The sequence below is a fragment of the Crassostrea angulata genome, chromosome 9 (genome assembly GCF_025612915.1).
Source record: "Crassostrea angulata isolate pt1a10 chromosome 9, ASM2561291v2, whole genome shotgun sequence".
NCBI classification, from domain to species: Eukaryota; Metazoa; Mollusca; class Bivalvia; order Ostreida; family Ostreidae; genus Magallana; species Magallana angulata.
In genome coordinates, this window is record NC_069119.1 from 30,717,027 (window position 1) to 30,741,646 (window position 24,620).

The window sequence follows — 24,620 nt, forward strand, 5'->3', positions numbered from 1 at the left end:
ATGACCAAAAAACTGTTAATTTTCTCTTTTTCTAAGACACATAAAGTCTGTACATGTTTTCACAATTGTCAACCCAATTGTTTCTGATAATGAACACTCATTTTTATATACTTCAGCTTTAAAGGACAGTTGACACAATCACAAAAGAATTGAACAACAAAATGGATTGTGAATGTAAAATTTCCTCTGCAACTCCTCTCAGTTTCACAGCTATTGCTGCAGCATTGAGCTGATAAGACGCGTGACCTCAGTATGCATATCTAAAGCCTCTGAGATCGTAAACTTTCGGTGCAAACGTCAGAGTCGACTAACATTTCACATTCGCTGTATCTTTCAACCACTGGAATTTCTGACTTGCTGGAATCTAAAACCTGAAGTCAATAAATCTTGCTAATTGATATTTAAAGTCTGAGAACCCTGTACTTAAACAAAAATTATTCTAAGCTTGGAAACCCAATTTTTGTATCCTAGGCAATTATGGATTGAAGAAAAAAGGGTGAAATGTTAAAGTAGTTTTTAAATTGACCAATGGGCATCATGTGTGAAAAATATGTCAGAGTCTGGATTTTCAAAAGATATAAGCTCATCAAAATAAGGAATCATTGTCGCCAAAGAAAGGATTTTTTTTCCTCAACACATAGAAAGTGATCGTTTATAACGACTTATCATTTTCTTTACCAGAAAGTCACAGGATCCTAAATGCTCTATAAGTTTTATGAAATGGACGAATGTGCTTTTGGCATTGTTAGAAATACCATTACATGTGATTTAATATGTTTGTAAATGTATTGGGGTCCACAAAATCAGTATTCAACCTTAATCTTCGTACTAAAAACCCAAACATCTTAAATTTTGATATCATTTTTAGTGTTCACATAACCAATTTCTTTTACAGACAAGTTGGTCACTAAACCATTCTGCAGGTTTCAAACCATTTTCGTTTACAATATCGTTTAAGTACTTAATACCACTTTTTAACCACTCTTTGTTTTTGAACACAAAAATTTTATTACACCATAGCGGTTCTTTTAATAGTGCGTTTAGACTCATGTCTGATTTAATTTTTTTACATTCGTTAAAAAGACAAATATTACTTTGTAAAACAGGGGAAAATGTTCTATCATTTGATAATCATGTAAACATGCTACATTGGTTTTACAGAGATAATCAAAATCAAAAAACATCTCTTTACACAGACTGTCTACAAAAATTGATAAGGAAATTTTTTTTCTGGAAATGTGATTTATCCAGGACACTTTTATTGATTTAAGTTTCATCAGTATATCAACAAAACCTATGCCTCCATCTTGAATTTTACTTATCTGGGTATTTCTTTTGATCCTGTCTTTTTTATTCCAAATAAAATTATAATATGTTTTACGGTGCGACCGTTGGGGCGAGCGCAGCATGTGATCAAATAATGAATTAGGATAAATCAATAAAAATAAAAGTATCAACGTAACGTAATTACGTAAATGAATTTGAATGCAAAATGAAATATAAACATGCCTATTTTTTCTTGTAAATTTTCATTATTCATAATTTATAAGATTGTTTATTTATTTAAATAGAATTTATCTCAGATACAATGTTATTGAATAATAAAGATTTTAACATAATGCTTATTGCAGTTTATTTCCTCTTTTCTTGCAGCAGACATTTTTCTTAAACTTACATATAAAAAATTGACTTATAGAGCCCCCCCCCCCCCCCGTTTAAAAAAAAATATAATTTATGTATAAAAAAAATTTGCTGGTCATATAAGAAATACGGTTTTGGGCCCCCCCCCCCCCGGGAGGATGTAATAAATGTGAAAATAAAGATACCATTGAGCAGTTAAAGAGCTAAATGCATACTACGCACTCACCATTCCTCACCCGGATTAGAATTTCCCTGATTTTGAGAATTTTTTTTACATTTTGCTTGTAAATATTTTTTAAATGATGCTGCCGCGCCCCCTTTTAAAAAACGTTCCTGGAAATTAATTACTGTAAATATATAGTGAATAAAATAAATGTGACCATTCATCCAAATGAGAGCAAGTTACAACTGTTTCCTATTTAAAAAAAAAAAGATGTCCCCATTCGTTAGCTTTGCAAGATTTTGGTATTTTATATTTCAGCAGATTTACAATAACTACTTAGAGTAATTTCCTCTTATTGTGACGTCAAAGTTCACGTCGGTCAAGTGTCGTCTGTCTCTTTGAGAAAACTCTGAAAAAAACCCCTAAGTGAAATATACTGTTTTGTTTACTTTAAAAGCATGATATTCTTGAAATTACACAATTTATCTGTTTCTCAAAAGTTTTACTTTGATTCTCGCGAGAAGGAATCAAGTCTAGTGAGATCGTCCGACATTGATAAATTGCATCGTGGGTCGAAATTTACTGACGCCGAAAAATTCTGTGGGATCAATGTGCAAGAAATCCATTGTGACGTCACTCGAAGGAACGACAACTCTGTTAGTCTTACGTAATGGAATTATTTTATTTACAATGCATGATGTACATAGTCTTTTATCTTGTTCTCGTGAGAGTGTGAAATGGGAAACCATATTTACAGGGAATTACTGGGACGATTAAAACAAGGCATTACTCGTCCGTTTTACTGACGCCAAAAAAATCCGTTGAATGAATGTGCAACTAGTCCGAATTTTCCATTCACACACGCTTTGCCGGTAGAGCTCGCTTCGCGCTGGCACTGCTCGCCGGCGAGCTGCGCTCGCTATAAAAGACTCTGTATCTGGGAGGTTTAAAATAGACCCAGTGTATAAGAATTTTGGTTTTGCCAGACTATTTATTACACAAACTTTACCAAATATTGTTAATTTTCTTGTTTTCCATGACTCAAATAGTTTTTCTAAATCGTCAACAATTTTTGTCCAATTTTTATTGTAACACATTTCTTTGTGTTGACCTATAAAGATTCCAAGAGTTTTTATACGTGTCTTGTTTACTCTTACATTTTCTATTTCTTGTAAAGCATTTTTCCAGGGGCCTGTTAAGAGACATTCTGTTTTAGACATATTTAATTTCATACCTGATACTTTACTAAAACTTTGTATTATCTCTAGGGAATTTTTCAATGAAGCTTCGTCTTTTAAAGGGAGAGTACAGTCATCTGCATGTTGTATAATCTTTATACTTTGAATCATATCATAAATATGATATCAAAATTACTATCATTTATCCAGGTATAAAATTTTAGACGCTTTTCTGCAGTATTTAACCCTCTGCAGTTAACAGATAAACAGTTAAGCTTGTCCATTACGTTAAAAGAAGCATACTGCTAAAGCTTACTATAGCTTAGTTCTTCTTGTTTTTCCTCGTCGATGTCCTTGAGCTGCTGCTTTATCCTGACTTAGGGTCAGACGTGGGTTCCGTGCGCTGCATGTTGGATGCAATGCCAGCGAGTAAGCGTCCGAGCCTATTCTGTCCCGGCCAGTGTTGCATCACGGTATGAGATGTTCCGGTGAGGTTGAGACCGCTACCCCAGTAGCTGTCCCACGTGGATTCCACTAGGATGTCGGTTTTTTTTAACATTAGCTAACGCACTAACACTCTTTATAATTTATTCAAGGATTATAATTTGTGACTTAATTCTCATTAAAAGAATAACTATCTTTGATGATCAATTATAACTGAAGCACTGATCTCTCTACATATATATTTTTTTACTGATTTTAAAAATGTTTAAATCTACGGCCCCATAATCTTTTTTATATTCAAGTGGAATTAAATTTTTCTTTTGATGATTAATGAAGATCGTTTTAAGTTCTTTAGTATTTTAGATTTACTGCCAATTAAATATGCTTACTTAAAAAGTCTATTACAAAAATATTTTTAGGATAGTCCTATACGCGGCATTAAATGGGCTCAATCATTAAAAGATTAGCTTTAAATGATAGATATACGTTCTAGCAAAACATATACAAAAGAAATTATATATGTTTACATGCTTGTTTTTATTTGTTTCCACTTCTCACACGGGTGTGCCCCTTCTTAAAATTATTGAAAATGATGAAATTTGCCAGACGTCCGTTTTTCCTAAAAAAAAAAGTAACCAATTTTAGGAAAACTAGCACTGGACTTACAAAATAAACAAGCATTCTGAGAGTATTGCATGTGACATAGGTCACAAAAAACTAAGATGTTCAAGATGTTTACGATTGATTGACATTACTAGTATTTCAGGCGCCAACTTCCTTAAGCTAAGACATGAACAGTGCCGGATAATTATGTTAGTGTCACGGTGGCTCACGGTGGCATTTTTCCAACCGCTTAAGATGCAGTTTCGGAAAAATCGATATATACATGTACAAAAAGATAGTCCATATGCATTATCTAAAGAGTATGTGTTTTACCTGACAGGTGAGATATTTACCTTTAAAAATTAATATCCCATGGGAAAAAGATAATTCCATTAGGAGAAATAATTCTCCTACAGGAAATATTGACAATCCTACAATCCTATAGGATTTTCTATAAATCCTATAGGAATTATATTTCCTATAGGAGAATGATATTTCCTGTTGGAATTTGCTTTAGTCAGGTAGTTTTCCGATAGGAAATTAAGATTTCCTATCGGAATTTATCCAAGCCTATCGGAATTGAAATTCAAATAGGAAGTTTTTTTATTCCCATAGGAAATTTCAAATATCCTATAGGAATATTGCGTCCGTTTGACACCAGTATAACCATTAGCTTTGCCTATACCTTTCATTAATTGATCACCTCTTTGGACCGAAAACCCTTGGCTAGCGAAGATGATTGTGACAGACATCTCTATGTTAGTTCTAATGGTTTTTTTTAAGTTCTATAAGTGTAAAATAAATTTAATTTAATTTGTCTAATCAAAAGATAAACATATATTTTTACTGAAATTAAAACTTTAATGTACATCCATAGACAGACAAAAATATTCCGTGCAAATTGGTTGTTTTAAGTCAGTTCTGGGCAAAAACAAGCCAGTTCAAGAAATGTTACATTTTTATTCTCAAATCTACAAGATTACAGCAAATCCCCTCAACTGCTACATATATGAACAGGAAATAGCAACAGGCATTCTTGTTTCAAACAGAATTCAAAGTATTTCAGTTCAGAACAAACAGAATACATTTCATAGTTATTATTTCATAGGAAACGTTTAAATAATGAATACAGCTCATTGCTAATACCGGTATTGTAGAGCAGTTTTCCCCTCATAAAATATGCAATAGAGTAGCCTTGTCCCCAGGGGAAGAGTTACTATATAGAAATTTTTTTCTCTCCATAGTTAGTTTACACCCTCACGATTTTAGTTCAGATTTTAAAAAAAAATATTAATGAACACCCAGTAAAGATTAAAATCAATGTTTGTACACCCAAAGGTTGTTAACGGAATTATATAATGATAATCAATTGATAACATCCCGGCATGATTAAAGTTAATTTAGTTCTTCATGGTATGATAAGAAATGCTTTATATTCAAAATTGGAAACTTAAGTTAATATAAAAAATCCAATAATTATAGCGTTTCTAACAAAGGACAACATTTCATCCATTTTATTGAATTAAGCTAAGAAATGAGCGTTATGATATTTGATTTGTCAGCGCCCCGACCGTAATAACCACCGAATAATAATCCTTATCACTTACATAATTTTTAACAATTATACGATTGAATATTGAATTATTGATATTTTATATCATTTTAATTTCGTATTATTATGCAAACCCTGCTTGTACCCCAACATGGGTTCTTTCGATACAAATATCACCATTCTCTCACCAGAGTTCATGCTACATCAGCTTTGCCTACCTCTCATTAATTGATTACCTCTTTTCTCATATACTTAAGGATTCTGATAGATGTTTTTTAAGATTGAAAATGGGTTCTTCTCTAGCCAACAAGTGCCGCCTAAAAATCACAATCAAACGTAATGATAATAGGATAATAAATTAGGATTTTTATCACTATGTGCATCAACTACCGTCAATATTCCACCAGAGTTCATTTGCTCAGAAGCCAATCTTTCTACATGAGGCCTCGACGGGAAGTTTGGTTCATACAGACAGAGCGAATCACCGTGCCCTATTTAAAAAAATCGTATTTACAAACAATGTGCCGAATACCATTAGCCAATTTGACTTTCCATTTGCTCTTCCCGTGATATTTCAACTTGTGCATTGGTTTATTCAGGTTAAACAGTAAGTAGAATCAACAAATCAATTTGATAATTTGCATTGAAAAGGGATTCATTTTTTTAGTATTATGAGTTGAGCATTATATTCAAACGGGACCTGGGCTAATTTAGTATATCTTGATACGTTTTATGGTAGATTTTAAAACGCTTCAACCATACTGATAAGTCAATAATATCCTTTATCACTTTTATTTATATACATTATTGAATCATTGACATTTTTACGTCATTTTCATTTTTTATATAATTATGCAAACCCAGTTTGCGCCCCAACAGTAGGTTATTTTGACACACGTCTCACACGTGTGTTGCTCACGGGTGACTAAAATCAACAAACACGCATCATTGGTGAAACGTTACAGATTTTTTTCGTGATGATATCACTAACTTTGCTATCAAAGTGTTTTTTTTGGTCCACTCCGTTCCCATAAATCCTTGGCAGATGTGATGCTGCGGCGCTATCTAGCGAATAATTTTACTTTCACCCATTTGCAAATTCACGAAACAATGGGTTTCATACACGCTACGGCATAACCATACAACTTGAAGTCGTGCTGACTGGCAAATCTTGGAACAGAGTTTTACGTATACGAATGAGGATAAACATGTACAGTAACGTAGAGAAAGCACACCACTTTATAACTGCTGTTTGATTCCATTTTATTTCTTCACTGTTTTCAAAGTGAATATTTGCATACCTAAATCATAAGCAAACTTGAGAACCAGGCTTTCAGTATATTTCGTATGATTTAGTCCCAAATTATACTTAAAGAAAATTAAGATTTGGATGATTTCCGGAATTGGAACATTTGATTAGATATTTAGGACCCCGTGAGTCACTCAGGTGACTTATTGCAATTGGTTTTTGTAAGTTGTTTTCCGTCGTCTTGCGTCATGTGTTAACAATTGAACACTTTTAATATTTTAAAATCTAAATGAGCAATTCTTTTCAAAATTAAGTATGATACATCTTTTGGGTAAGGAGAACATAAATTGTAAGAAAAACTTAATTCATGTACACTAGGAAGCTTACTACAAAAATTGTAAATTTCATGTTCCCCAGATATGGATTTTGGTTTAAAGGAGGGGTTTAAAATGGTCATATAGCATACTGCCAACTATGTTTAAAAATTTTGTACTGCCAAACATCTATAAGTAAAACTGAATGCATTATTATGTAGACCAGGGGACCCTCTACTAAAATTTTAATTTCATGCCCCCGGGGTTGACATTTTGGCTTTAGGGTGGGGTCAAACGTTCAAATAGTGTGAATGTTTATAATAGGGTCGGTTGGAGTGTAAAATATGTTTAAAATAAAAACATATTGTTACATATTATAATGACAGTGATAGACCATAAATACTAGCCATCTTAAGTTTGTCTATAAAAATATACACGTTAAACCTTTCTTGAAAGTTAACAAGTATGGAAAAATTATTTCCTATCAGAGTCTTGACGTTTTCAATATTTAGTCATGTACTCTATTATCTTAAGTTTTTTTATACTTCAAAATAAAACTTAATTTAATACATGATAATATACGAGAATCCTCGACAAGTCTTCTGGGCTATGGTATTCAAATGACCGTTGGCCTCTTGTTTATTGAAGTTACGGTCAAATGAGCTGCTTTATTTTCAAAAGGAGTAAAATAATTCATTCGAACTTAACATATTAAAAATCGATACTTTTAGATGGCACTTTCGGAATCACAAATACTCGACACAGCCCAGCACTTTTTGATGTGTGGCATCGAAGACTGTGGGAAGAACTGTCTGTTTTACTGCAATCCTTGTCACCAACCTATGTGTGAAAAATGCAGGGACGAACATCAGAGGAGTCCAGAAACCAAGAACCATGAATTGGTCCCTTACCGGCACCGCAAAGATCAACTTCCTGTAGAGAAGTGCAGAGATCATCCCACTAAGGATCTAGACATTCTCTGTGACCAATGCAGTGTGCCTTTATGCTCCAAGTGTTCTACAATGCCTGTCCACAAGGGACATTTCTTTACCGACTTGGAGACCATATATACAGAAAATTCTGCAGCATGTCGTCAAGAAATCCAAAATATTAAAGCTTACTTCATCCCCATGGCAAACGATTTGCAAAATGAAATAAAACTAGATGCCACAAATATAAAGACAATCATGGGTGGCATAAGATCATCAATGATGGATGAAGCCAAGTCTCTCAAAACACTGGTGGACGAAGTTACATCAGATAATATAGAACAAGTCAACAAAATGGAAGATTCACTAAAGGAGATGCTTGAGAGTCAAGACATAATATACGAAGATTACATATCTTACCTTAAAGACCTTGTTAATCAGTTCTATGGATACCTGTCCTCTACTCAGTTTCAAAATAATGCCATCATTTTCCCACTTTCTGAATACTTTAAAATCCGACCCATACCAGAGACCACCAAACCAGTCCCTCCAGTATTTACAGCTGGTCGATACAGCAAGGAGATGGTTACCAAACTACTGGGCAAAATAACAGTTTCTAAGACTGAACCAGAAAACAGAAAAGTAAAAGCCATGGAGACTGCTTCTAAACACTTGAAACATACAAGGCTACAGGGAAGAGAGAAATATGGCGTGAAACAAAGACTGTCTTCCTCTGTCACCAAGGTTAGGGAGTACACAGTACCAGGTGCTGACAGTGTACACCATATATCACAAGGCAAATCAAGCTCACTCTGGGTCAGTGATAATGGTAGTCACATTGTCCACACAGATCTACAGGGCAATCAGCTACAAAAGATAAAAACCAGTGGTGTAAGATATGTAGGGAACCTAACAGTCACACAGGACGGCGATCTTATCTATGCAGACATACAAAACAAAGTCATCAATAGGATAACACCGGATAAAACCATCACTGAATTCATTAAAACGGGAGACTGGACGCCACTCAGCATACACTCCTCCCACATCAATGGGGACATTCTGGTGGGGATGATAAAGGAAGGAAAAGGTAAAGTCACCAGATACAACAAGACAGGGAAAGAAATACAAAACATAGAGAGGGACAACAAAGGACAGGAACTGTATAGTTATCCACACTACATCACAGAAAACATTAATGGTGATATCTGTACATCCGATTCAATCAAACAGGCTGTAGTGGTGGTGAATAAATCAGGACAACACAGGTTCTCCTACACAGGTCAGGGGTCAGTGTTTTTTCCCCGGGGAGTGTGTACTGATCGCCGGGGTCAGATACTGGTGTGTGATATTAACAGTAACACAGTTCATCTTTTGGACCAGGACGGTCAGTTCTTGTGTCTCCTTCTCAAACAACAACAAGGAGCATGGTCTCCATGTAGTGTATGTGTGGATGGCGAGAATAATCTTATTGTGGGACAACGGGAAACTAACACACTGCCAGTGTACAAGTATCTACAGTGATGATGCAATGTTACAATAAAAAATGTCTCTTAACTAACATGATTATCAAACTATAAGCAACGCATTACTTTTTTCCACCAAACCTTCTAAAAATTAAAGCAGACATTATTGACCACATTTGAGAAATAGATTGACAATAAAAAAAAGATATGTGTAACTGTCTCTGGTTCAAAAGAACCTACTGAACATAGTGGGGGAATTTTAATTCTCTAGTTAAACTACATCAATCTTGAATCTTTTGTAGCAGATCTATGGTTAAAATGAACTGTTTCCATTTAAAATATAAATGTAAATCAAAACCGTTAGCCCATATGTTTTGACCAATCTGAATCTACAAATAGGTCTGTGCTGTGATTTTGCCATAAGGGATCTTTAATGATCCGCCCTCCTTTTTTACACATGCAAAGTATTTTAACAGATTCAGATTGGTATGGCTTGATTATTAATTCAGGTTTTAAATATCAACTATTTTTAAGTGAAGAAAAAATCCATAAATTTTACATTTAAAATTTGGGTATTTTCCTATATCTTTAAAGAGCTTTTCTATTATATAGATATCTCAAAACAGTCTAAATATGACCACGGCCATCGAGCTCTCTTACGCTTTATGACTCTACTATCAGTTTTTGTATTAAAACACTTACATTACAATAAACATTGGCGATGTTTACCTTTTTATTTAAAAAGAAACAAAAAGCCCTGGGGACACATTGTTAAATGGCAGTTAGACAAAACAGTGCAATAAAGTATATTACAAAAATATCTGGTCATCTTTTATAAGTATGAATTCAAGTTCGTTTGCTCAGATTTTTATGTTAAATATGGAGCCTCTTATGAGAAGTCTGATATGCTTTCGGTTGGGGATTTTCAGTTTGAACGATAAAAAATTTACAACTTATTGCAAGTCTTGCATTTTTATAACGCAAACGATAGCAATGGAGTTTTTCAGAGGAAGATGTGTAAACACTTTTTTTTGGGTAAAAACACACTGACCCGCACCAAATGTTTTCTGAACCCAACCTCGAGCGAGGATGTGCATTTATTTTAAGGATTCGTGAAAAATTTTTTTTTCGTATTATCATTTTGCTCCCCTTGCTTGTTGGGCAAAACATGTTTTTACTGTGCTGTTCAGTCTCTGCATCATCTCTGTGGATTCTTCAAAAAGATATCTAACAATTTTGCTTATAGGGAGATTTGAAACATTGTTAGGATATATTTTTTTGATCATGATAATTCCAGAGTTGGGGTCAATTACTTTGAAAAGTAATTAATTACTTTCAAATACATTGACAATTTTATCAATTACTTGCAATTACAATTACATTGATTTTTTAAAATGTAATTAATTACTCTCAATTACTTTGATAAATGTAATTAATTACATTTTAATTACTTAAGTTTAATTTTTTTTCAATCTTGAGAACATATACATATATTAACAACGTTAAGATATACAGGGCTTTATGTACGGTTATTTTTTTAAAGGTTGTATAGTTCAGTTCAGATCAGATTTCTTGAAAATTTTCTTTAACATTAAATTCATTTAGTAACATTGAGTTCATTTTTGGTTCTGAATAATATTTTCTCTATAGTGAATTTATTTTTATTCACATATTAAAACTATGTTTATTGAGAAAGTACAACTTTTGGCAGTACAGCATATCAGTATATAAATAATAATTGCTATAATTTACAAGAATGAGATATTTTGATTCCCTTGAGTCTAAAATCAGTTCAGTCTAAAATCAATTGGGGTTCTTGGGTATTGGAGGAGTTCACACCTCCACAAAATTAGATCTTTATCTATTGCTCTGGGCAGTGTGTCATACTGTATAAACATATGAAACATTATGGGACATTTAATTATTGTATAAACAAAAGTCCATGCCAAACATGTATAAAATCTATTTATCGTTATAAGACACCTTTATTATATCTTAAACTTGGAGAATAGTAATTGAGATGTAATTGAAAAGTAATTGAAAATACACAATATTTTTGGAATGTATTTAAATACATTCAATTACTTGTAATTGAAGACAGACTCAATTACCAATTACTTTCAATTACTTTGAAAAATGTAATTAATTACACTCAATTACAAATACTTTTTTCAATTACCCCATCCCTGGATAATTCGCTTCTACAGATATTAAGATTTATAATTTAGGTTAATTTGTCATTTGACACATAAGCAACTAGACTTATTATAATATTATTTTTCTATTTATTTAAGATATTGATTATATAACATATTTCAAAAAAATAATCTTGCTTTTCTTTATCTTCTATTTTGGAGAAAAATTATGTGCAAAGTAGATATACCAAGAATATGATTTCAAAACTGGGCTGCCTAAGACAAAGAAATTAATGTGTCGTAAATGTGGATAACTTTAATACAAAATTTGATACTTATGATTGGCAGAGTGAAGCAAAAGAGAACAGAATTTGATTTGAAAAGTTTAAATCTACATTGTCTACCTAAAATGTTTCTACTCAAGTTTCAACTTTTCAAGTTACGTTTTAAATTAGCAAAATTCAAACCATTTCTCATCAAATGGTTGAAGAAAGGACACCAATAAACCCCTTTATATTTTTTTCAGATTTTTAGATCTTCATAAGTAGCTGCGCAGTTCGACAGCTGTTTTAAGTGATTTTAAAGGCATCGTCCTGTTCTTGTATGCATACTTTTCAAACAAAATGACATGTAGGACTCCTTACACATTGCACATGTACACATGTAACAGGCTGTTTGACATGGGTGATTCCTTTGTAAAGGAAATAATTCTAAATCAATACATACTGCTTTCGTGCACTTACTAAAGTAAGGAGATCAGGCTCAGCTTTAATCAACTTTCATCATCTGATTTCCAAATCTCAAATCTAATCTGATGTTCAACCTTAAATTCATACATTGTACTTAAGAAAATTCAAATTGACAGCTAAGTGGAAAAATCTCAAAATGTTGGTGACTGCGGGGCTGATGACATTTCATCATTACTGTTTTAACATTTTTTTGTAAAGATTTCTATTCTAAATTTGCACTGTCATAGCTGTTAAAAGTATTTACATTTTTCTTCATTAGGTGACGTTCGTGAAACCTTTAATTGCAAATGGTCTATTTTTCAATATACATGTATGAGTTTATTCAATTTCAAACATGTGCACTTTTAAATAAGGTAATAAATATACAAATCACACAATATGTTAGACATCTCTCCGACACAATGTTATACCGATTTGTTTCATTTTCGTCACATCAAGTTTTAAATAATATATACTGTTATTTAAAAAATGTTTTCAAAAATAGAAGCAGAAAACTTTTAGACATGATTTTTTAAAATTGTGTTATCTTTCATCAAAACTTTCAAATCTGCTTAAAACTTCGTATATGTAGAATTTTAAAGCAACAAAAGAGATGAGGTTATTAAAGAAGCATGTCTGTTGATTACAATCAAAATAGAACCTAGAACCCCAACCAACACATTTATTTTTATTGAATTTCTGCTTTAGTAACAATAGATAACATGTTCCTTATGCTTCGATACAAAATATTGAAGATTTCCCATGTCAGAACACATACACATAAAATAAATCTTTTCTGACAGCAAAATCATTATGTAACACATTGTAATTGAATTAAGGAATAATATATTACTAAACGCTGCAAATTGTCTCTTTTTCCAAGACATATAAAGCTTCTACACGTTTTCACAATTGTCACCCAATTGTTTTTAATAATAAACACTTATTTTTATATACTGCTGCTTTAAAGGACAGTTGACACAATCACAAAATGATTGAACAACAAGATGGATTGTAAATGTAAAAAGAAAAATTGCTGCTGATTTTTCTTGCTACTCCTATCAGTTTGACGGCTTTTGCTGCAATATTAAGCTGATAAGGCATGTGACCTTAATAGGCATCTCTGAAGCTTCTGAGATCGGAAACCTTTTGTGCAAATGTCAAGGTCGACTAACACTCCACATTTGCTGTTTCCTTAGAGCACATGGGTTTCTAACTTGTCGAATCTAAAACCTAAAGTTAATAAATCTTGCTAATTGATATTTAAAGTCTGAGAACCCTGTACCTGAACATGAATCATTCTAAGCTTAGAAACCCATTTTTTGGTACCCCAAGCAATTATGAACTGGTTTAAAAATGGTGAACTGTTAAGTAGTTTTATATTGATCAATGGGCATCATGTGGGAAAATTATGTGTCAGAGTTTGGATTTCTAAAAGATATTTGCTTATCAATATTTTGAATCATTATTGCCAAAGAAAGGATTTTCGTCAACACAAAGAAAGTGATTATGTATAACGACTTAGCATTTTCTTTACCAGAAATGTCACAGGATTCTAAATGCGAATTAAGTTTATTGAAATGGACGAATGTGCTTTTGGCAGTGTCAGATTTTTACCAGTACATGTGAGTAAATACGTTTGTAAATGTATTAGGGTCCACAAAATCAGGATTCTACTTTAATCCTAATACTAAAAACCTAAACATTAAATCTTCAATTTTAAAGTCATATTTGAGTGTTAAATTATATTATATTTGTTTTTTTTTCAGTTTACTATACGCAACAATCAAGAGTTCTGGGAAACATTCTTTGCATTGATCATCTGTCTGAATATAATAACACTCTTTTTAATTTATACAAGGATTATAATTTGTGGATAAATTCTTATTAAAAGAATAACTAACTTTGACCATTAATTATGACTGAATCAGTGGTGTCTCAAAATTTGTTTTTATACTGCTTTTAAAAAATGTATGACTCCATAATTTTTTTTATATTCAAATGGAATTTAATTTTTCTTTTGATGATTCATGAAGATCATCTTTAGTTCATTAGTATTTCAGATTTACTGCCATTTAAATATGCTTAATATATACAAACAAACCAAATCATCGTTTCGTTTTTCCCTATTATGATATTTTCCCGATTTTGACACGTACCTCGATTATGACGCGCCCAATTGTGACAAGGAGCACAAGGCGCGTGCCACCGATCAGCAAAGGATGCTCACTTCTCCTAGGAACCTGGTCCTACCTCTATATTTTCGGAAGTCCGCGTTGCTCTGCGCTGAATTTGTATTTCGTGTTATGGATTTTTGAGATGGCTGGGGACTGTTATTGTCATTTATTATTAAAAACTATCAAAAAATATTTTTAAAATGGTCATATACTCGGCACAAAAATGGGCTAAATCATTAAAAGCTTAGATTTAAATGTTAAATATACGTTCTAGCAATACATATACAAAAGAAATTTTATGCTTACATGATATGTCAGTGTTTCATTAAAAATAATTACCAATATTAGGGAAATTATAACTGGACTTACAAAATAGAGTAAAAAAACATTTATTAAAACCATATCTTATCAATATTTTTCAAAAATTGTCGTAGGTAAGTACAACTTATGGGCCTGATGTATAAAAATAGAACACAAAAATTCAATGCATGTTCGTATTTGGTCATTTTAAAACTTTTTATGGACTCAAACCTAATTCCTTGTGTTTATTCTATACAATGACATCTTAGAAAAAATATTTGGTAAAATAAATGACATGCTGATGGATTACTTTTTATGCTATAAGCTCTTAATTAAGTGAACCCTGATGAAAAAAAATCCGTAAAAATCACATTTTGCTACAGCTTTCTGCTTCGATCTGTCAACAATGTTAGATATTATTTAATTATGTAAACATTTATTAATTGATGACCAATTAAATTCGACACAGCTTCTGTCGTCTCTATATTCAAACCAGTGTTCGTAAAAGTAAAAGATATATTCTTAGTGGGGAGATGCATCAAAACAAAGAAGATCTAAGCTTACATGAGGTACCGGTTAATCAAAAATTTCTTTTTTCATTTTTTTTAACAAAATCGAGTTTCTCAACATTAATCATTTCTATGTTTCATAGAAATTGCTTATTAATGCCATTGTTTAGAAACGCGATGTAGAGCTATATATTTCATAGAAATCAAGAAAAAATTAATTCAAATGTTTGCCTAAATTTAGTTTATTTCAAGTCATATCTCAAGTTTTTGAGATGTGACCAGTACTTTTTTTTTTACCTTTAAATGAGACATTAAAATTTTTTGGTAAGATGGCATTACTATTATTTTTTTTTTATTTGATTACTCCAAAATTCAGTAACAATCTTTACGTTGGCTGTTGTATTTATTATGTACTATTATTTGAAGCCATGAGTAAAACAAGGTTTTTTAAACTTTGACTTGGATATTACTTTTATAGTCACTATATGTGTTCAACCTCATACAGTATTGAAATCATAACTAAAAAGATGGCAAAAATCTTTCGATGACGAACGGAACCTAGCGCGCTGGCCGTTCGTCGTCGAAAGCTAGATTTTTGTCTTGCCTAGATGGCCGAGTGGTTAGCGCGGTGGCCGCTCACTGCTAAGAGAATCGGTTCCAGAGGTCGTGAGTTCAAACCTCGGTCGGGGCGGCGGTGGAGCTCCAATAAAAAGTGAATTTCCTTGTGCTTTATATATATCTATATCATTCACTATGGGCAGGTATATGTCAGTTTGAGATTTATTGCAATGTTTGTGCTTATTATATATGTATTTATCTTTGCAATGTGTATCGTTCTGATCCTCTCAAATTGTCGTTTAACTGTATTCCACCGGAATCTCAAACGACTGTGTAGTGCGCTGCCAGCGCGCTAGGTTCCTTTCGATTTTTGTCTTGCCTAGATGGCCGAGTGGTTAGCGTATTAGTCTCTTGAACGTTGATTACAAAATCATTGCAGGAATTATGTAAAATAGACTGAAGCATGTTTTACCAAACATAATTTCTGATAGTCAGACATGTTGCATTTTGGAAAAGATATTGCAGCACGTTAGTAAGTATAAGAGATATTATAGAGATGACTGAAGTAGATGAAATGGAAGGTTATATTGTAAAAATTGATCAAGAAAAAGCTTTTGATAGAATCAGTCATGAGTATATGTTAGAGGTGTTGAAAGTATTTGGTTTAGGAGATTATTTCAGAAAATGGGTAAAAATATTTTATACAGGTATTTATAGCAGTGTTAAAAGTAATGATCATCTTACAAAATATTTTCCAATCAAAAACCCGGTAAGACAAGGTTGCCCAATATCTGCTTTATTGTATGTATTATGCTCAGAACCTTTAAGTTGTGCAATTAAATGTAATGGTTATAAAGATATAAAATATAAAGGTATAGATATTCCTTTGTCTGATAAAACTGCATTGGTTTTTCATCATGCAGATGATACAACATTATCGGTTTGTGATAAAAGGTCAATTTTTGAGATATTTAAGATTTTTGAATTGTATGGAAGAGCCTCTGGTGCAAAAATAAATGTTCAGAAGTCTGAAATTATGTGTATAGGTTTAGAAAGATTATTGGAAGATGAAAGAAAATTAATTGATGTCACTGAAACAAATGTTCTGAAAATCCTTGGAGTTTTTTATGGTAGAAACAAAGAAGAGTGTGAAAATTTAAATTGGAGAAACAAAGTACAAAATATAAAACAAATTCTTAATCTGTGGAGACAAAGACAGTTGACAATACATGGAAGAGCTAGTGTTATAAATACATTGTTGATGTCCAAATTATGGTATTCCTTGTCTGTGATTTCTATCCCATTTTTGGGCTGGAGGTACAATTCAAAAAGAATATATTGATTTTTTTATGGAATTATGGTACACATTTAGTGTCATATAAAACAATTGTTGGCGGCCATAAAAATGGTGGTTTAAAAATTGATGATATTTCTTTGAAATTGCTGTCGTATCAACTTAAGTTTTTAGCCAGGTATTTGTGTTCTACAAAAGAACTAGTATTTAAACACACTTTTAGCTATTTCTTATCAAAAATTTGTGATTTGAAAGGTAGTATTAAAGTATTTCTTCTACAGTTGAACAAAAAGGATTTGCAATGTCTTCCTTCTTTTTATGTTGAAATGTTAAGTGCATGGTATGCTGTGAAAGATAATGTTGATTACAATGAAAATAGAAACGATGTATTTAATTACTGCTTGTTTTTCAGTCCTAAAATTGTTAATCAGAACAAAACATTAGTGTGGGTATATTTTATAAAAGCAGGTATTACACATATCAGAGACATTTCATATGAAGTAATACCAGGATTTTTGCCCGTGTCTTGTATAGTAGAACTGATACATGAATATGATTCAGAAATTAAGGTAAAACACATCAAAGATGATTATGCAACATTATTATCAGTTATACCAGAAGAGTGGAAAAATATTGTTCAAAATGTTGTTCATGTGATAGAAGCATTCAATTTGCTTCCAAATTTTTCGTTTTGTGTAGAAAATAACAAATATGTGTTTTCTTCATGTACAGTAAAGATTTTTAAAAAAATGTTAATACAAAAGCTGTTTAACCCTCCAATATCAAACGAATACTGGAAAGGAAAATTGCAAATAGATAATGCGTCTATACTTGATAACAGGTGGATTATATTAAGAGGAGTTGGTAAACCTTCAGATGTTGTAGAACATGATTTTAAGATTTTTCATAATGGTATTTTTACTTATGAAAAACTGTTAAAGATCAGTAAAACAGATTCAAACAAATGTCCACTATGTAAAACAGAATGCGAAGATTTATTTCATATGTTTATAAAATGTGACGAAGTGCAAGAATTTAAGAAAGATTTTATAATATATCATTTGGAATCGCTATTGAAGGACTGTGAGAATAGTGTATACAATGTTTTAGATATTGATGAAATTTTGATAACGGCTTTTCCTAATGTCATGAAAAATGTGAATTTTTTCATATCAATATGTAGATTTACTATTTATACAAGAAGACAAATTTTGTTGCAAATAATCAAAAAATGGATTTGAAAAGGTTTTGCATAAATTTACTCAGACATTATATTTATTACAACTATCATTACATGTAATGATAGTTGTCGGTACAAGACAGCAGAAAAATGTTTTCAAAAAAGGTTTTGGAGAAAAATCCACTTTTAAAAGAAACAGAAGATGTACTATTGTTTATTTTTAAAAATATTTTCTTATGAATTATTATGAAGTGTAGACTGTGATTGTGATATTTAATGTGATGATTGTGATAATTGAAAGTTGATCAATAAAAGATAAAAAAAAAGCGCGGTGGCCGCTCACTGCTAAGAGAATGGGTTTCAGATGTCGTATGTTCAAGCCTCGGTCGGGGCGGCGTTGGAACTCCAATAAAAAGTGAATTTCCTTGTGCTTTATGTATATCAATATCATTCACTATGGGCAGGTATATGTCAATTTGAGAGTTATTGCAATGTTTGTGCTTATCATATATATATATATATATATATATATATATATATATATATATATATATATATATATATATATATATATATATATATATATATATATATATATATATATATATATATATATATATATACATGTAATTGCGTCTATTTGATACAAATATCACCATTAGCCTATACCTCTTATTTATTGATTACCTCTTTTCTCATATATTAAAGGTTTCTGATAGTGTTTTTTTAAATTAAGGTCCATGGCAACATATCATCCATTTTTTTTTTATATTTTCCTATCTCCACAATGTAAAGCTTTCCACTGCGTTATTTCATAAGTATATTTTCATGCAATATGATTCTTTTTTATTTTATTTAAATATAAAGTGTTTAATTGAAAATATATAGAATGACTTTACTTATAAGCATTCAAATACATTTTGCATGCTATTTTACGGAACATTTGAAATATTCTAACTCCGAAACGAGCCTAGTAATGTACCCTAAATATATGATAATTAACAGGTTTAAATGTTAATAAATAAAGAATAAAATATCGAGGAAAATTACATGAAATTAAGGAACGTCTAGTCTGTCCTTAAAAGTGAAAATGAGTTCTTGCCATCAAGTGCCGCATTGAAATCCCCATTAAACTTAATGATTATAGGATAATAATAATACAATGTATTACGGTTTTTATCACTTTGAGCATCAACTACCATCGATGTTCGCCAGCGTTCATTTGCTCAGAAACTAATCTTTCTACATGAGGCCTCGACGGGAAGTTTGGTTCGACTCATTCAGACAGAATGGAACAATGTGCCCTATATTAATAAAATCGTGTTTACAAACAAAATCTGTTGCGTGAGAGTGCCGATGTGCCAAATACCATTAGCCAATTTGACTTTCCATTTGCTCTTCCCTAGATATATCAACTTGTGCATTGGTTCATTCAGGTTAAACAGTAAGTAGAATCAACAAATGAATTTTGATAATTTGCATTGAAAAGGGATTCATTCTTTTTAGTATTATGGGGTGTGCATTATGTTCAAACGGGACGTTGTCAATATTCAATTTAGCTTGAAATGTTTTATGGTAGATTTTAAAACTCCCCGACCATAATGATCAGCCCATAATATTCTTTATCACTTTTATTTACCTACTTTTCAACATTTATACGATTAGATATTAAATCATTGACATTTTACGTCATTTTTTGTATATTTATGCAAACTGTGCTTGCGCCCCAAGAATAGGTTATTTTTACACACGTCTCACACGTAAGTTTCTTATGCGTGACTAAAATTAACAAACACGCGTCATTGGTTGAATTATCAAACTATACGTTACAATTTTGATTCGTTGTGGTATCACCAAAGAGTTTTTTGGTTCCCTCCGCTCCCCCATAAATCCTTGGCAGATGTGATGCGGCGGCGCTATCCAGCGAATAATTTAAGTTTCACCCCTTGCAAATTTTCGAAACAATGGGTTACATTCATGCAACGGCATAACCATACAACTTCAAAACATGCTGACTGGCGAATCTCAGAACAGAATAAGATAAACATGTACAGTAACCTAGAGAAAGCAAAACATTTTATAACTGCTGTTTGATTCCATTTTATTTCTAATCGGTTGCCATAGTTAATATTTGCATTAAAAAATCAATCCTTACATTAGATTACTCGTGTATCCAGAAGCAAGCTAGAAAGCCAGTCTTTCCGTACATTTATTATGATTTAGACTCAAGCATTCACTTAAACAAAATAATGATATGGATGATTTCTGTAATCAATACATTTAATTAGATTTTTAGTTAAACTGAGTCACTCAGGTGACCTATTGCAATTGGTTTTCGTACGTCGTTGTCGTCGTGTGCCAGGGGTTAACAAATGAACAATTTTTTATTTCTTCTTTAACACTACATGACCAATTCTTTTTTAATTAGGTATGATGCATCTTTAGGCTAAGGGGAACATAAATTATAAATTTTACGACTCTTGATTCATAGTGGCTTAAAGGTAGAGCAAAGATTGTCCAACCTTTACCAAATCAAAAATCCTTATTTGCACAGATCTGTAAGAAAAACTAAACTCAAAATTTTTTATACAAGAAATTCTTCCAACAAAGTTGTAAATTTCATGTCCCCCGGGGTAAGGTTTTGACTCAAGGGCGGGCCAAATTGTGACTTTTGGACGCTTGTTTATTGAAGTTAAACTCAATCAAGCTGATTTAGTTTTAAAAGGGACTAAAATAATTCATTCAAAATGCACAATTTATAATCATTACTTGTAGATGGCATATTCGGAATTACAAGTACCTGAAAAAGCTCAGCACTATTTGGTGTGTGGCATCAAAGACTGTGGGAGGAACTCCCAGTTTTACTGCAATCCTTGTCACCAACCAATGTGTAAACCATGCAATGACAAACATCAGAAGAGTCCAGACAATAAGAATCATGAAGTGGTCCCCTACCGACACAGCAAAGATCAACTTCCTGTAGAGAAGTGCAGGGATCATCCCACTAAGGATCTAGACATTCTCTGTGATGAATGCAATGTCCCCCTATGCTCCAAATGTTCTACAATGCTTGTCCACAGGGGCCATGCCTTTACCGACTTGGAGATTATTTATACAGAACAATCTGAAGCATGTCGTCAGGGAATCCAAAATATTCAAATGTACTTCATCCCAACAGCAAAAGATTTGCAAAATGAAATAAAACTAGAGGCCACAAAAATAAAGACAATCATGGATGACATCAGATTATTCATGAGAGATGAAGCCGTCTTTCAAAACACTGGTAGACGAAGTGACGTCAGATAATATAGAACAAGTCAACAAAATGGAAGAGTCACTAAAGGAGATGCTTCAGAGTCAACACAAAATATACCAAGATTACATTTCTTATCTTGAGGACGTAATAAAGCAGTTCCATGGCTACCTGTCTTCTTCTCAACTTAAAAATAATCCCATCATTTTCCCACTTTCTGAACAGTTTAAAATCCGACCCATACCAGAGACCATCAAACCAGTTCCTCCAGTATTTATTGCTGGTCAACACAACAAAGAAGATGTTGTCAAACTAATGGGCAGAATTACAGTTTCTAAAACTAAACCAGAAAAAAGAAAATTTAAAGCCATGGAGACTACTTCTAAACACGTAAAATCTACAGGGAAACATGAGAGTGAGAAATATGCCGTAAAACTAAGACTGTCGTCCTCTGTCACCAAGGTCAGGGAGTATGGAGTGTTAGGTGTTGACAGAGTAGACCATATATCACTAGGTAAATCAAGTTCACTCTGGGTCAGTGATTATTGTAGTAGTAACATTGTCCAAACAGATCAAAAAGGTAATCAGCTACAGAGGATACACACTAAGGATGGTAGATATGTAGGGAACCTAACAGTCACACAGGACGGTGATCTTATCTATACAGACAAACACAACAAAGTCATCAACAGGATAACACTGAATACTACAATCACCGAATTCATTAAAACGGGAGACTGGACGCCACTCAGCATTCACTCCTCCCGCACTAACGGGGACATCCTATTGGGGATGATTAAGGAAGGAAAAGGTAAAGTCACCAGATACAACAAGACAGGGAAAGAAATACAAAACATAGAGAGGGACAACAAAGGACAGGAACTGTATAGTTATCCACACTACATCACAGAAAACATTAATGGTGATATCTGTACATCAGATTTAATCAAACAGGCTGTAGTGGTGGTGAATAAATCCGGACAACACAGGTTCTCCTACACAGGTCAGGGGTCAGAGTTTTACCCCCGGGGAGTGTGTACTGATCGCCTGGGTCACATACTGGTGTGTGATATTTGCAGTAACACAGTTCATCTTTTGGACCAGGACGGGCAGTTTTTGTGTCTCCTTCTCAAGCAACAACAAATAGCATGGTCTCCATGTAGTGTGTGTGTGGATAGCGAGAATAATCTTATTGTGGGACATTGGAAAACCAACACCGTGACAGTATACAAGTATCTACAGTGATGTTGTATTGTTACAATAACAACAAATCAAACTGGTTTACAAACTATATTTTACTATTAAATTTAGCTTAGATTTTAAGGCATGGATTGTTCAGGTATCAACTATTTCTTAAATTTTGTTTTCAATGCATATGCATGTATACCATTCAATCACACCACACAACTCATATACAAGTTGAAAAAGTGTTCCCTAAATCATATGTGATTTAGTTTTATTAGAAATTATGCATCAAAGAGGCATGCCTATTTTGACCATTATCTACTATAAAATCTATTCTCCAATATAAATTTTTCTAAGGAATAATAAATTTGTAAATATTTCACAATAGCATCAGATGAAATATGTTAATCTCTTTTTTCTGGATTAGCCAAAAATATGTCTCTTAACTAACATGATTATCAATTCATAGCAGTGCATTTTTTCACCAGACTTTCTAAAAATCAAAGCAGACATTAATGACCATATTTGAGAAATAGATTGATAATAGAAAAAGATATGGGAAACTTTCTCTGGTTCTAAAGAACGTATTGAACATAGTGGGGCTTTTAATTTTACACATGTGAAGTATTGTGTTTGTACCCAATTTCTGTAAATAATTCTATAATTAAATTATATCAATCCTGTATCTTTTGTAGCAGATATATTGTTTAAATGAACTGTTTCCTGTTAAAATTAAAAGGTAAATTAACCGTTAGCGTCTATTTTCCGTGAACTTCTAGAGACTTAAATTAAACTTAAGTTAATTTGTCATTAGACACATAAGTAACTTATTATAATTTTATTTTTTTTATTTAAGAAGGTGATTATATAACATATCTAAGAAAATAATCTTGTTTTCTTGATCTTCTATTTTGGAGAAAAATTAAGTCCAGAGTAGATATACCTAGAATATGATGTTCAAATTTGGGCTGCCTAAGACTAAGAAATTAATGTATCGTAAATGTCGCTAACTTGTTGCCATTTTAAATGTCTTTGGTTTTTGTCTTGATTATTATTTTAATACACAATTTTGTAACTTATTATTGGAAAAGTCAAGCAAAAGAGAACATAACTTGATTTGAAAAGTTTGATTCTACACTGTCTATCTAAAAAATACTTTTACTTAAGTTTTAACTTTTCAAGTTTCAACTTAAATTAGCCAAATTCAAACTTTCTCAACAATTGGTTGTACGTAGATAGGACCCCAATGAACACCCTTCTTATTTTTTCAGATTTTTAAATCCTCAAAATAAGTGATTTAAAGGCATTGTCTGTTTCATGTATGCACACTTTTCAAACAAAATGATATGGAGGACTTCACATTGATTGCTTTTATATCTTTTGGCAACATGTTTGGCCAGTTTCGGGCAGAAACAAGCCAGTTCAAGAAATGTTCAAGAAATGTTTACATTCTTATCCTTAACTGTACATGGCCACACATCCTCCTTAAGCAATTCATTTTACTTACCAGGCGCAATAGCAGCAAAATAGTGTTGAAATTTTGCCATTTTGACGTGCGCGCCTATTCTATTATTGCTTATTATCTTTTTTATTAAATATTCGAGTTCATTGAATTTTTCATCGCATAACGTTTTTTAAAATCATAAACATGTATATAGTAATTTAAAACATTTCTTCGGAAATTTTTTGACATTTCTAAAATTGTACTGTTTCATTAAAACTTTTAATTCTGCTAAAGATTTCGTATTTTGTAGATTTTTAA

General features: G+C 32.3%; 2 protein-coding genes and 1 pseudogene across 2 annotated transcripts in view; all 3 read left to right on the forward strand.

Moving 5' to 3' along the window:
- Positions 1-6,104: 6,104 nt before the first annotated feature.
- The window catches only part of LOC128162778 (E3 ubiquitin-protein ligase TRIM71-like), a 32,029-nt gene continuing 13,513 nt past the window's right edge, over positions 6,105-24,620 (forward strand). Inside the window, exon 1 of the mRNA XM_052826155.1 lies at positions 6,105-6,188. The gene's annotated coding sequence lies outside the window, so the exon portion shown is untranslated. The remainder of the gene's footprint in view (positions 6,189-24,620) is intronic.
- Positions 7,715-10,310, forward strand: LOC128162775 (uncharacterized). The gene is made up of 2 exons (XM_052826152.1): positions 7,715-7,741; positions 7,876-10,310. Exons 1-2 carry the CDS (start codon positions 7,715-7,717, stop codon positions 9,595-9,597), a joined length of 1,749 nt encoding a protein of 582 aa, XP_052682112.1. The 3' UTR covers positions 9,598-10,310.
- LOC128162776 (E3 ubiquitin-protein ligase TRIM71-like) lies at positions 19,466-23,100 on the forward strand (annotated as a pseudogene).

Coding starts and splice junctions, on each gene's coding strand:
- LOC128162775 (XM_052826152.1), top strand. CDS start 7,715: ATGATAATATACGAGAATCCTCGACAA. Junction 7,742..7,875: donor TATACGAGAATCCTCGACAA/GTCTTCTGGGCT, acceptor CGATACTTTTAG/ATGGCACTTTCGGAATCACA.